General features: G+C 37.6%; 1 protein-coding gene across 2 annotated transcripts in view; it reads right to left on the bottom strand.

Moving 5' to 3' along the window:
- Positions 1-14,727, bottom strand: part of SYCP1 (synaptonemal complex protein 1) — a 143,622-nt gene that overhangs the window by 98,600 nt on the left and 30,295 nt on the right. For both annotated transcript variants that reach the window (XM_005911073.2, XM_005911072.2), the window contains exons 12-14: positions 4,632-4,726; positions 3,921-4,105; positions 2,652-2,719 (exon numbers count right to left, since the gene is read on the bottom strand). In XM_005911073.2, the coding sequence (XP_005911135.2) occupies positions 2,652-2,719; positions 3,921-4,105; positions 4,632-4,726 (348 nt within the window). The remainder of the gene's footprint in view (positions 1-2,651; positions 2,720-3,920; positions 4,106-4,631; positions 4,727-14,727) is intronic.

The following is a 14,727-nucleotide window of genomic DNA, read 5'->3' on the forward strand; positions in this document are numbered from 1 at the left end:
TCCTCTATTTCTTTGCATTGATCTCTGAGGAAGGCTTTCTTATCTCTCCTTGCCATTCTTTGGAACTCTGCATTCAGATGCTTATATCTTTCCTTTTCTCCTTTGCTTTTCACTTCTCTTCTTTTTACAGCTATTTGTAAGGCCTCCCCAGACAGCCACTTTGCTTTTTTGCATTTCTTTTCTATGGGGATGGTCTTGATCCCTGTCTCCTGTACAATGTCACGAACCTCCGTCCATAATTCATCAGGCACTCTATCTATCAGATCTAGTCCCTTAAACCTATTTCTCACTTTCACTGTATAATCACAAGGGATTTGATTTAGGTCATACCTGAATGGTCTAGTGGTTTTCCCTACTTTCTTCAATTTAAGTCTGAATTCGGCAATAAGGAGTTCATGAGCTGAGCCACAGTCAGCTCCTGGTCTTGTTTTTGTTGACTGTATAGAGCTTCTCCATCTTTGGCTGTAAAGAATAGAATCAATCTGATTTTGGTGTTGACCATCTGGTGACATCCATGTGTAGAGTCTTCTCTTGTGTTGTTAGAAGAGGGTGTTTGCTATGACCAGTGCGTTCTCTTGGCAGAACTCTATTAGCCTTTGCCCTGCTTCATTCCATATTCCAAGGCCAAATTTGCCTGTTACTCCAGGTGTTTTTTGACTTCCTACTTTTGCATTCCAGTCCCCTATAATGAAAAGGACATCTTTTGGGCATGTTAGTTCTAAAAGGTCCCATAGGTCTTCATAGAACCGTTCAACTTCAGCTTCTCCAGCGTTACTGGTTGGGGCATAGACTTGGATTACTGTGATATTGAATGGTTTGCCTTGGAAACGAACAGAGATCATTCTGTCGTTTTTGAGATTGCATCCAAGTACTGCATTTCAGACTCTTTTGTTGACCATGATGGCTACTCCATTTCTTCTAAGGGATTCCTGCCTGCAGTAGTAGTTATAATGGTTTCCAATGGAGAATTGGAAACACATATAAACATCTTTTTTCCCAGTTTGGGTAAAAACAATTATTTTTGTAAATTAAAATAAATCCTGGTGAGTTAAATGGGTAAGTTAAATTCACCCATTCCAGTCCATTTTAGTTCGCTGATTACTAGAATATTGACGTTCACTCTTGCCATCTCCTGTTTGACCACTTCCAATTTGCCTTGATTCATGGACCTGACATTCCAGGTTCCTATGCAATACTGCTCTTTACAGCATCGGACCTTGCTTCTATCACCAGTCACATCCACATCTGGGTATTGTTTTTGCTTTGGCTCCATCCTTCATTCTTTCTCGAGTTATTTCTCCACTGATCAAGAAAATATATATATATATATATATATATATATATATATAAATTAACAATACTAGGAAGTCTAATATTAACAAAGTCAAATGTTGAAGAATCTTGGGGAGTGAAGGGGGATAACCCATATTAATTCAATCAGGCTATGTGAACAACTATACCAGGTATCCACATACCCAGCCACACAGTCTACCTCAGGTTAAATCAAGCATTCTGGGAATTAGAGCCAAAGGGACATGATACTACGCCTAATAGCTCGTAAACTCTAAGCAACATAAGCATTCCCTATAACCAAAGTGCTAGTCACTCAGTCATCTCCAACTCTTTGCAACTCCATGAACTATAGCCCACCAGGCTCGTCTGTCCATGGAATTCTCCAGGCAAGAATACTGGAGTTGGTAGCCATTCCCTTCTCCAGAGGATCTTCCCAGCTCAGGGATCAAACCTGGGTCTCCTACATTGCAGGCAGATTCTTTACCATTTGAGCCACCAGGAAGCCCCCTCTATAACCAGAAGACAAGTTATTTAATACAAAGCCCACCCTTCCTTACAGAACCTCCCATCTCTTTCCACAATCAAAAGAATCAGACTGTAACAAACACGTGAGTAAACACGGATTCTCAAACACTTAGATGAGTAATCAAGAATCAACAATTAGTGAAGAAAAGCAAAACCATGAAAGAAAGGCACCAAATATATTCAAAGTTAATAATAAAGATTATAGAAAGTTATAGAGATTTCTAGAAAAACAATTGCCAATCCATGATTTATTTTAATTTACAAAAATAATTGTTTTTACCCAAACTGGGAAAAAAGATGTTTATATATGTTTCCAATTCTCCACAATTGTAGATATGAAGCTTTGTAAATATGAAATATAGGGTTTTTAGAATTAGCTAATTAAATGGTCATAAATTCACAAAACAACTACAAATTTCTCACTTTTAGCCATGAAAATTGAATATTAACAATACCATGTGATAAAACAGGGGCACAGTTTCCTGTAAATAGTTCATAATCCAACATGACTACTCAATGAAACTTCAAAATTCAATTAAAATGTAATAGACATTTCCCACTAAGAATTATTAAGATCCCTGGATCCTAAAATAAGAAAAAAACTACAAAAATATCTCTTAGGCTCCTTACAATTCTTGATACTTATGAGCTGCATAATGAATCTGAATAAGTCTTAAGATTTAAATTTCTCTTTCAAAAATCAAATTAATAGTTATCAAATAATCACTATTGGTAAATGACAGAGGAGAAACTATATTTTATTCTGAAATAATGTTGATGGTTTTAAAATTGGCTAATATTATCAGGTACATATGTTATTCTCTAAAACTTACCCAGTTCACTTGATTTCTTCTGAAGTTTCATGGTAAGTATTTTCAATTCATCTTCACTTTTTTCCAATCTTGTAAAACATATTAGTTCAATGTAAAATGTAAAATCAATGTAAAATATTTTTTTAGTCATAATTCATCTAGTAATTAAAACTGGTGCAATTTAGCAATGACATAGTTTATTATGATTCATTCATTCAATTATTACACATTTCTTGACAATCTACTTTGGCTGGATACTGTAACATATCAAAATAAGATATTACTAATATACATACATAGTTGTATATTAATTCAATCTACGTAAAACCTCACAGCTTATCATCATGATTTATCTCTTAGCTATTGATGATAATCAAATTAACACATCCTAGAACTTTGAAGGAGATTGAGTATATAACTACTATTGTACTGAATTCTGCCTTAGGAACAATATAAATATGAGAATTATACAATTCACTTAACTCCTCTAGTTTTCCATTTCCTCATCTATAAGACAAATGACATATAAGGTCACTTAAAAGTTGAAAATCTGAAAATCACCTGGATAGGTCAATCAAGAATACACAAGAGTAAATGGGCCAGAAAATCTAGCTCTTCTTCCCTCACCATACATAAGCAGTAGAGAAGAAACTCTGCTGGGCCTAGGTCAAGACTTCATAGAGAAGCTTGTTCTTTCATCCTTCAGACTAATGGGTCAAAGATAACTATGTAGGCCTCATAACACAACTTTGTATAAACATTTCCTTAATACAAAGTAGCAAAAAACAGATGAGGTTTTCAACTCAAGTTTTAGAAAAACAATTTAAATGAAATACAAATCAATATTTTATATATATCTAACTATATTCATTTTCATTTAAAATGTCTGAGTACCTACTTTGGACCAGGCTAGTTGCTAAATTTATATATCAGAATGAAAGTTACAGACCCCAGTAAGATAATCAACAATCTAGGAAGTTATTTTTATATAATAACCCACTCTTTAACTAAATATGTCATATCACTGCATCAGTCCTTATGAGCTTATCTATATTGCTTAACTCTATGAAAAGCATGCACAGGAACTATCCTAGAGAATACCTTCTCTCTTTTCCTAGGATACCTGCTTACCCAATACAAACTCTTTAAATGTGTTCCCACTTTATATACAAAAACATACTTGGTTACAGTTATTATAGGAATTACAAGTCAGTTGATAATGAATAGAAAATGGCACTGAATATTAGAAGTAAATTGTTTTTTATTCAGCTAAATAAGCAGTGACTTTACCTTTGCTGTTCTGTTGTCAATAATTTTTTCAAGTTGCAGATAGTAGTTTTAAGTTCAGTAACCATAGATGAATGGGCAGCTTTAGCTTTATTAAATTCTTCCATTTGAGCTTCTTTTTCTCCAGTGAGTTGATATATATTTTTGGTTGCTATCTGCAAATCTTCCTCTAAAGCCATTTGAGTGTTCTAAATGAAATAAAATACAAACAAAAGCTATGAACCAAGAGCTTAAGAAGAAAAAAAAAGCTGAATTCATCTGCTTTCTATAATTTGCTGCCTCTCACCCCTTACCCCCACCCTACTACCCCTCTGACCCCGGTCTCTCCTTACCGTCTCACCCTCTTCTACTCCACACTGACCAATCTAGAGTGCCCCACCCACTACTCATTTCAATTCACCATTGCTCCAGAGCCCATTTATAGTCCTAGACTATCCATGGAGTCTTCCTAACCAATCCAGCCCATAGTGTTCTTTCAATTCTTAGATATATTGTAGAATTTTTGCCTGAATCATGTTGATACCTAGCATAGTCTTGCATTTTAGTTATACTTTTGATGTGTTTTATCAAATGTCTTTATACTACAAGCACTTAGAGATTCTATATTCTCTATTTGAAGCTTCAAGGCCTCGTACATAGTATTAGCATTCAATAAGTATTTGTTGACTGATTGATGGTATGAGAGTTAGAAATTAATCAGTTTTTAAATCATACCACACTTCTTTGCAAAGACATTTTAATATCTTCTAGTTCTGATGTCAGATGATCCTGCTTCTCATTTGATTCTTTTAAGTTTTCATTCTGTAATTCTAAAAGAGAAAGTTGTAAATAGATATTTACTTAATAGAAAATACAAACCAAGAAAACAAATTATTTGTAACAATTATTTTTTCATACATTACATACTCCAAAATGAGGGAGAATTATGCAAATATAGATTCACTAATATTGGTCATCATCAACTTTTGTTGACCATCAAAATTGTTATTGCCCAAGCACTCAAAGGTGAACATATAGGGGTTTCAGTGCTACATTTTTTAGTAATAGCTAACCATTGGAAGCACTTCCCTGGTGGCTCAGACAGTAAAGAATCTGCTTAAAATGCAGGAGATCCGAGTTCAATCCCTAGGTCGGGAAGATCCCCTGGAAAAGGGAATGGCTACCACTCTAGTATTCTTGCCTGAAGAAATGCATGGACGGAGGAGCCTGGTGGGCTACAGTCCATGGAGTCACAAAGAGTAGGACATGACTGAGTGACTATCACTCACTCACTCACTCACCCATGTATTAGGAAACAACCTTAATATTCAAAGAGAGACAAATTAGACTATGGTGATACAATGATATACCATGTAGCCACTGTAAATGATGATGTAGCTGTTTATTACTAATTTGGACATCCATAAAATATAGAATAAAAAGAGCAAGTTAAAAACAGCATTTATGTAAATAGTACATGTGAAAGAACACACAAAAAGTTCAAAAGCAATTTATCTCCTAATGGTGAAATTGTTCATGATTTTATCATTTACTATTCTGATTTTATATTTTTCTAAATTATTACATTTACTTATTTATATACTATGAAAAAAATCAAATAACTTCACTTGATAGCTAGTATTTACTAAATCCTAAGTGTCAGGTGCTATTTTTATGCTTTATCTGTGTGCATTCACTTCTAAATCTCATAAAAACACAAACAGTAAGAAACTCATGCTCATCCCTGGGTTCAAATTATTCTATTTCCTTTTACTAGCTACCTACACATGGGCACACTTAACCAACTGCTCCCTACCTTTCCCACATGGAAAATGACAGGTAATGATATTTCAAGGAGTTCCTATTAGGATTACACAAGATAATGCAACTTAAAACATTTAATCACAGTGTCTAGCATATAGTAAAATGTTAAATACTATTATGATGATGGGATGATGATATGATGTATACAGAAAGTGGAACTACTTGGCAGGCAGGCAAATAATCAAAAATAAGTGCTGATGAGTACTCATGAGCAATTCTGGGAATAAATACAGAGGTGGTACCTAAGCCTAATAAGACCAATAAGTGTTAGAAGTAAGGGGAGACAGACATAGGAGAGGGAAAGTTCAAGAAAGGCTTGCAGAAAGTGACAGCTGAGTTAAAACATTTGAAAGCCAGTAACAATTAACAAGAGTAACAGGAGCTGAGGGAGGAAAAGAAAATCACAAGAGATACAAAAGAGCATATACAAAGTCAAAAAACAGAGAGATAGGATAAACATTCTGAAGTCTAGAAATGTATCTCAACAGCATGAAACAAAGCACAAGAAAGAAATCATAATATCTGCTATACTAGATATGATTGGAAAAATAATGATAAAGTCATAATAGGATTCACACAACTTGCTCAGAAGTATTTGCTTTCTAAGTCATGAAAAACAATAAAGGATGTCAAGCAACAGAATAATGTTTCAGACATATTTTTAAAAAATTCCAATCTCAAAATCTGTGTAGAAATGAAGGGGTTAGTGCTCCAATTCTAGGAAAAGAATATCTGGAGAGAGGGAAATGATAACTAAAGACTATCTATTACAATACTATTTATAATGGTCTATTAATAAGTGTCTCCTCTGAGAAATCATAATCACAAACTAGTAGTTAGGCATGTGTGGGAACAGAATATATGCTTCTTAAAAATACTAAAAATCTCTAAGCCAAAACTTAATTTGAAGTTCCCCTAAGTTCCCCCAGAATCCTGGAAGCTATAAAAGTAAATTTTCTCTGTAAAAATATACCTCTAATTCAGCCCTTAAAGAATTTCGACAGATGAAATTATAGGACTTCACAATCAAAACCACAAGAGTAAACAGAATACTACTACAAGAAAAGTCAGCAGAAAAAAGACAAACTTTGACCTGATTGCAAGATTTCAGATGTTAGGATTACTGGCTGTAATTACTGGATTAAAAAAAAAAAGTATTGTGTATCATTTTTAAAAACTAAAAGAAGGAATTTTGCCAGTTGTCCAGTGATTAAGACTCCATGCTTCCAATGCAAGAGACACAGACTCAAACCCAGATCAGAGAACGAAGATCCCACATGCTATGCAGCACAGCCAAAAGATTTTTTTTAATTAAAAACAAAAAAGGTAAAAGAAATAAGGAAGATATCCAAAAACTAAAACTTATGTAGAAATGACATATAAAATTGAAACTGAAAACTCTATTGGAGTAATAGTGAGGTATGTCATTTTAAACAAACACACCTCTAAAAGGGAATAAAAAATTCAGGATCAATTATTAAGAACATTAAAATCATTAAACTCCTGAAAAAATAATGAAATTAATGGTCACAAAGTGAAGGCAAAATAGAAACTTGGAGAAATAACATAAGCACAAAAACTGCTTTTGCCTCAAGGAATTCACAAGTCCTGGCAAAGCTGGATTTTGATCTGAAATTATGATGAAGTGAGAAAAAAATATGAAAACTCAAAGACTGTATAAGGTAAGAAGTTCAAGAATTAAACCTTTGTACAGTAAGTTCAGTTCGGTTCAGTCGCTCAGTTGTATCCTACTCTTTACAACCCTGTGGACTGCAGCACCTCAGGCTTCCCTGTCCATTAGCAAACCTGGAGCCTGTTCAAACTCATGGTCATCGAGTCATGACTCCATCCAACCATCACATCCTCTGTTGTCCCCTTCTACTCCTGCCTTCAATCTTTTGGAGCTTCTGGGTCTCTCCAAATGAGTCAGTTCTTCACATCAGGTGGCCAAAGTATTGAGATTTCAGCATCAGTCCTTCCAATGAATATTCAAAACTGATTTCCTTTAGGATTGACTGGTTTGATCTCCCTACAGTTCAAGGGACTCTCAAGAGTTTTCTCCAACACCACAGTTCAAAAGCATCAATTCTTCGGCATTCAGCTTTCTTTATGGTCCAACTCTCACATCCATACATAACTACTGGAAAAACCATAGTTTTGACTATACGGATCTTCCTGTGCAAAGTAAAGCTCTGCTTCTTAATATGCTGTCTAGGTTGTCATAGCTTTCTTCCAAGGAGCAAGCGTCTTTTAATTTCATGGCTACAGTCACCATCTGCAGTGATTTTGGAGCCCAAGAAAATAAAGTCTGTCACTGTATCCATTGATTGCCCATCTATCTGCCATGAAGTGATGAGACTGGATGTCATGATCTCAGTTTTTTGAATGCTGAGTTTTAAGCCAGCTTTTTCACTCTCCTCTTTTACCTTCATCAAGAGGCTCTTTAGTTCCTCTTCACTTTCTACCATAAGAGTGGTGTCATCTGCATATTTGAGGTTATTGATATTTCTCTCGGCAATCTTGATTCCAGCTTGCACTTCACCCAGCCCAGCATTTTGCATGATGTACTCTGCATAGAAGTTAAATAGGCAGGATGACAACATAAGCCTTGATGTACTCCTTTCCCAATTTGGAACCAGTCCATTGTTCCATGTCCAGTTTTAACTGTTGCTTCTGGACCTGCATACAAATTTCTCAGGAGGCAGGTAAGGTGGTCTGGTATTCCCATCTCTTAAGAATTTTCCACAGTTTGTTGTGACCCAACAGTCAAAGGCTTTAGCACAGTCAATGAAGCAGATATTTTTCTGGAGTTCCATTGCTTTTCTATGATCCAATGGATGTTGGCAATTTGATTTCTGGCTTCTCTGCCTTTCTAAATCCAGCATGAACACAAGGGAATTCTCAGTTCATGTACTGTTGAAGCCTGGCTTGGAGAACTTTGAGCATTACTTTGCTAGCGTGTGAGATGACTATAATTGTACGGTAGTCTGAACATTCTTTGGCATTGCCTTTCTTTGGGATTGGAATGAAAAGTGACCTTTTCCAGTCCTGTGGCCACTGCTGAGTCTTCCAAATTTGCTGGCATATTGAGTGCAGCACTTTCACAGCATCATCTTTTAGGATTTGAAATAGCTCAACTGGAATTCCATCACCTCCACTAGCTTTATTTGTAGTGATGGCCCACTTGACTTCACATTCCAAAATGTCTGGCTCTAGGTGAGTGATCACATCATTATGGTTATCTGGGTCATAAGATCTTATTGGTATAGTTCTTGCCACCTCTTCTTAATAGCTTCTGTTTCTGTTAGGTCCATACCATTTCTGTCCTTTATCATGCTCATCTTTACATGAAATATTCCCTTGGTATCTCTAATGTTCTTGAAGAGTCTTTCCTATCTCTGGTCTTTCCCATTCTATTGTTTTCTTCCATTTCTTTGCACTGATAACTTAGGAAGGCTTTCTTATCTCTTCTATTCATTGGAACTCTGCATTCAGATGGATATATCTTTCCTTTTCTTCTTTGCCTTTCACATCTCTTCTTTCCTTAGCTATTTGTAAGCCCTCCTCAGCCTTTTTTCATTTCTTTTTCTTGGGGATGGTTTTAACCATCACTTCCCATACAACATCACGAACCTCTGTCCATATTTCTTCAGACATTCTATCAGATCTAATCCCTTGAATCTGTTTGTCACTTCCACTGTATAATCATAAGGATTTTTATTTAGGTCATACCTGAATGGCCTAGTGATTTTCAGTACTTTCTTCAATATAAGTCTGAATTTTTCAATAAGGAGTTCATGATCTGAGACAGTCAGTTCTCAGTCTTGTTTTTGCTGACTGTAGCTTCTCCATCTTCAGCTGCAAATATAATCAATCTGATTTCAGTATTGACCATCTGGTGATGTCCATGTGTAGAGTTGTCTCTTATGTTCATGGAAGAGGGTGTTTTCTATGACTAGTCTGTTCTCTTGGCAAAACTCTGTTAGCCTTTGCCCTGCTTCATTTTGTACTCCAAGGCCAAACTTCCCTGTTACTCCAGGTATCTCTTGACTTCCTGCTTTTGCATTCCAGTCCCCTATGATGAAAAGAACATGTTTTCTGTTTGGTGTTAGTTCTAGAAGGTCTTGTAGGTCATCATAGAACCGTTCAGTTTCTTTGGCATTAGTGACTGGAGCACAGACTTGGATTACTGTGATATTGAATGGTTTGCCTTAGAAACGAACATTAGATCATTCTGTCATTTTTGAGACTGCACCCAATACTGCATTTCAGACTCTCTTGTTGACTATGAGGGTTACTCCATTTCTTCTAAGGGATTCTTGCACACAGTAGTAGATATAATGGTCATCTGGATTAAATTTGCTCATTCCGGTCCATTTTAGTTTACTGATTCCTAAAATGTCGATGTTCATGCTATTCATCTCCTGTTTGACCACTTCCAATTTACTTTGATTCATGGACCTACCATTCCAGGTTCCTATATAATATTGTTCTTTACAGCATCGGACTTTACTTCCATCACCAGTCACATCCAGAACTGGGCTTTGTTTTCGCTTTGGTTCAGCCTCTTCATTCTTTCTGGAGCTATTTCTCTACTCTTCTCCAGTAGCATACTGGGCAGCAACCAACCTGGGAAGTGTCATATCTTTTTGCCTTTTCATCCTGTTAATGGATTTCTCAAGGCAAGAATACTGAAGTGGTTTGCCATTCCCTTCTCCAGTGGACCATGTTTCGTCAGAACTCTCCACCATGATCTGTCTGTCTTGGGTAGCCCTACACAGGTTGGCTCATAGCTTCATTGAGTTAGACAAGACTGTGATCAATATGATTAGTTTGCTTGGTTTTCTGTGATTGTGGTTTTCATTCTGTCTGCCTTCTGATGGATAAGGATAAGGGGCCTGTAGAAGCTTCCTGATGGGAGGGACTGGTTGTGAGGGAATCTGGATCTTGCTCTGATGGGCGGGGCCATGCTCTATAAATCTTTAACCCAATTTTCTGTTGATGGGTGGAGCTGTGTTCTCTCCCTGTAGTTTGGCCTGAGGCCAAACTATGGTAGGGGTAATGATGGTAATGGCGACCTCCTTCAAAAAGAGACCTCCTTCAAAAAGACTTACGCTAAAGCATACCGGCTCCCAGGACTATTGTAGTCAGTGCCCCTGACTCCACTGCAGGCCACTGTCAACCTATGCCTCGGCCTGAGACTCCTGGAAACTCACAGTCAAGTCTGGCTCAGTCTCTTGTGCAGTCACTGCTCCTTTTTCCTGGGTCCTTGTGCACACAAGGTTTTGTGCCCTCCAAGAGTCTGTTTCCCCAGTCCTGTGGAAGTTCTATAATCAAATCCCACTGGCCTTCAAAGTCAAATTCCCTGGGGGTTCTCAGTCCCTTTGCCAGATTTCCAAGTTGGGGAATCTTTTATGGGCCCTAGAACTTTTCAACGGTTGGAGAACTTCTTTGGTATAATTTTTCTCCAGTTTATGGGTTATCTGCTTGGTGGCTCTACAGTGGGACTAATGGCGACCTCCTCCAAGACAACTTACGCCACACACCATGGCTCCCAGGTCTGCTATAGCCAGAGGCCCTGTCCCCATGGCAGGCCACTGCTGACCTGTGCCTCTGCAGGAGACACTCAAAGGCAGGTCTGGCTCAGTCTCTGTGGGGTCTCTGGGTCCTCGTGCATACAAGGTTTTGTTTGAGGCCTCCAAGCATCTCTGGCAGGTATGGGGTTTGATTTTAAATGCAGTTTTGTACAGTAAGCTAGGACAATCATTACATAATGGATGAAGCAAAAATAAACAAATCCTCAAGCAAATCTGCAGCACAGGTTTACATCATCTGAGTCATCCAATTAATCCCAAGCCATGAAATTGACTTAAGATGGGTAGAGCCACCATGCACATGGTAAAAGCAAATGAGAATCCTCCAAAGAGGAAGCTAAACTACCTACATACAGGCAGGCCTTATTATACTAATAAGAGAAAGTTTTGCTTGAAAAAAATTTTTCAAGAAAAACAATAAACATGTAGTCAACTATGAATAAAATAGATACTAATGAGAACCTCGGAGAAGGCAATGGCACCCCACTCCAGTACTCTTGCTTGGAAAATCCCATGGACGGAGGAGCCTGTTAGGCTGCAATCCATGGGGTCGCTAAGAGTCGGACACAACTGAGAGACTTCACTTTCACTTTTCACTTTCATGCATTGGAGAAGGAAATGGCAGCCCACTCCAGTGTTCTTGCCTGAAGAATCCCAGGGACGGGGGAGCCTGGTGGGCTGCCATCTATGGGGTCGCACAGAGTCGGACACGACTGAAGTGACTTAGCATAATGAGAACCTACTGTACAGGACAGGTAACTCTACTCAATGCTCTCAAGCGGCCTATACAGGAAGGAAATCCAAAAAAGAGGAGATTATGTACACATATGGCTGATTCACTTTGCTCTACAGTAGAAAATAACACAATGCTGTAAAGCAACTATACTTCAACATAATTTTTTTAAAATGTAGTCAAAGACAAAAAGGTACCCAATGAAATAAGGCTGAATAAATAAAACAAAATCTGGACTAAAATTTATCAGAAAAAAAGACAAATATTTAGGATAAAGAATTATCAGAAAGAAACTATAAATAGCTATTCTTAGTATATTTAAAGAATAAAAAGCTTAAATTAAATAAGAAATAAAATTACATAAAGTAGAATAGCAGATCTTAAAAATAAGAATAATATCTTACAATAAACATCTAATAACTAAAACTGAAAGAGTTCAGAGTGGATGAGAAACAAAAACAGAATTAGTGAATGACAAGATGGGCCAACAAAATCATCTAGAATAAGGCACAGAAAGGCAAAACTGTGAAAAGATAGAAAAGAAATTAATAGTAACAAAAGACAGGGAAAATTAGCATGAGTTTTATTCAAATTTCAAAAAGGAGAATAAACAGAGAATAGAACAAATATAATGCCTGAAGAAAAGCAATAATAAAAGACATTAATTTACAGATTTAAGAAACTATAAAATAAAATTAAGCATATATCATATCATACTGAAAATGCTAAAATATCAAAAACAAAGCAAATCTGAAAAAACCCAAGAGAGGGGAAGGATAACTTATCTTCAAATGTTCAACAGTTAGTTTGACAAGTAATACAAAGGAAACCAAAAGAGAGCAAATACTACCTTCACTGTGCTAAAACAAAATAGTTTAAATATACAGTGTGCCAACCAGAACTATATACCAAACAAAAAAATCCTTTCAGATGAGAATGAACAAACAAATGTTCAGACAAATAGGAGAGAGATCATCACAAACATATTTCCACTAAAGGATATTCTAAGTATTTCTCTTCAAGGCAGAAAGAATAGGACCCAAATTAAAGATCTAAGAATTAAGGGGAGAGATTAAGATCAAAATGATAAGAGCAGGAGGACATGAAACTTACCTCCCCACCAGGAATACATCAAAAATACATCTATATGCAGAATGATACTCACTGAAAACTAAGTGAAAAATGGCATCCATTTTTCTTTTTTTTTTCTAAAAATGGCATCCATTTTTTTCCTTGTACATCTAAAGCTGTAAGATGGAATCCAGCAGGAAGAGAAGAGAAGCAATCAGATCAGGACCTCTGCCCCATGAGGCAACATGGAAGAAGAAGGGAATCCTCCTTGAGAGATGAGCAGTTCAAATCACATTTTGGGTATACTAGCCCTCAGGTCCAAAAGCAGGAAAACAAGTCACCCAAACTGGTTAGAAAACCAGTGAGACTAACAAGGTGACTGTAAGAAACCTAGATTCAAATCATGAAGAGAGGTGTAACATTTTCGTACTCCTGAAACAAGGCAGAGAAAGCAAACTGAATTTGCACTGGACTCTAGCTTGTTTCCCGTAACTTCCACAGTGTGCCACCCAGCCTGAGCCAAGTGATTACTCAGGCCTTGTGTGCTTTGCAACACAACTCCACATTAGGGAAAGAGTTGCTGTGGCTGAGGACCATGCTCAGTTGTGAGGGACTATACCAGCCCGGACACAAAACAGTATCTGAATAGGGAGGTGCATCCATTACCAGTGCTTACAGAAGCAATGTATCAAAAGTAGTACCAGACTCTGACTACAGCTGACACCACCATAGCCTGCACCCAGACCCACATCAGCCATGCCTGCCAGCTCTGCAGCCCAACTCCAAACTAGGGTGAGGGTTGCAAAGGCAGTTCAGACCTAGAAAAGTGTCTGAAGAGGCAGGGGCAGCTATTAATGGTACTCACAGAGGCAGTGCATTAAAAGCAGTCCAGACTCTAACTGTAATCAGGGATGCCACGACCCACACTCAGACCAACATCAAGCACCTGCACTGGCCCCTCTTGCTCCAGAACTGCTCCATATGAGGTAAGGGTGCCAGTGCTGGGAGGGAAGAGAGCACACACCTAGAATGAACAAAGATGGCTCAGACCCAACTCTTAGAGCTTCTGTGTGAGCAAGTGGAGACCTGACCCTGCCTCCAACAGGGTAATGTTGGCCACTGAGAAAAGAAGCCCTGGCTCACACTTGACTGTGGCTCTAGACCCTCCATTTCCAACCCAACCTCTTAGCAAGGTGACAGTTGCCAGCACACACTGGGAAAAGACATGATTCATGTTCACATCAGATCCTGTCCACAACATATAAAAATAATAATAAAAGTAGATTTATAATCAGAGATAAAAAGTTAACATTAGAAAAGTAGGTTTAACATTAGAAAATAACATTAAAAACTAATCACTGGAACAGTCTTATGGACTCTGTGGGAGAGGGAGAGGGTGGGAAGATTTTGGAGAATGGCATTGAAACATGTAAAATATCATGTATGAAACGAGATGCCAGTCCAGGTTCAATGCACGATACTGGATGCTTGGGGCTAGTGCACTGGGACGACCCAGAGGGATGGTATGGGGAGGGAGGAGGGAGGAGGGTTCAGGATGGGGAGCACATGTATACATGTGATGGATTCATTTTGATATTTGGCAAAACTA

The sequence above is a fragment of the Bos mutus genome, chromosome 3, assembly GCF_027580195.1.
Source record: "Bos mutus isolate GX-2022 chromosome 3, NWIPB_WYAK_1.1, whole genome shotgun sequence".
NCBI classification, from domain to species: Eukaryota; Metazoa; Chordata; class Mammalia; order Artiodactyla; family Bovidae; genus Bos; species Bos mutus.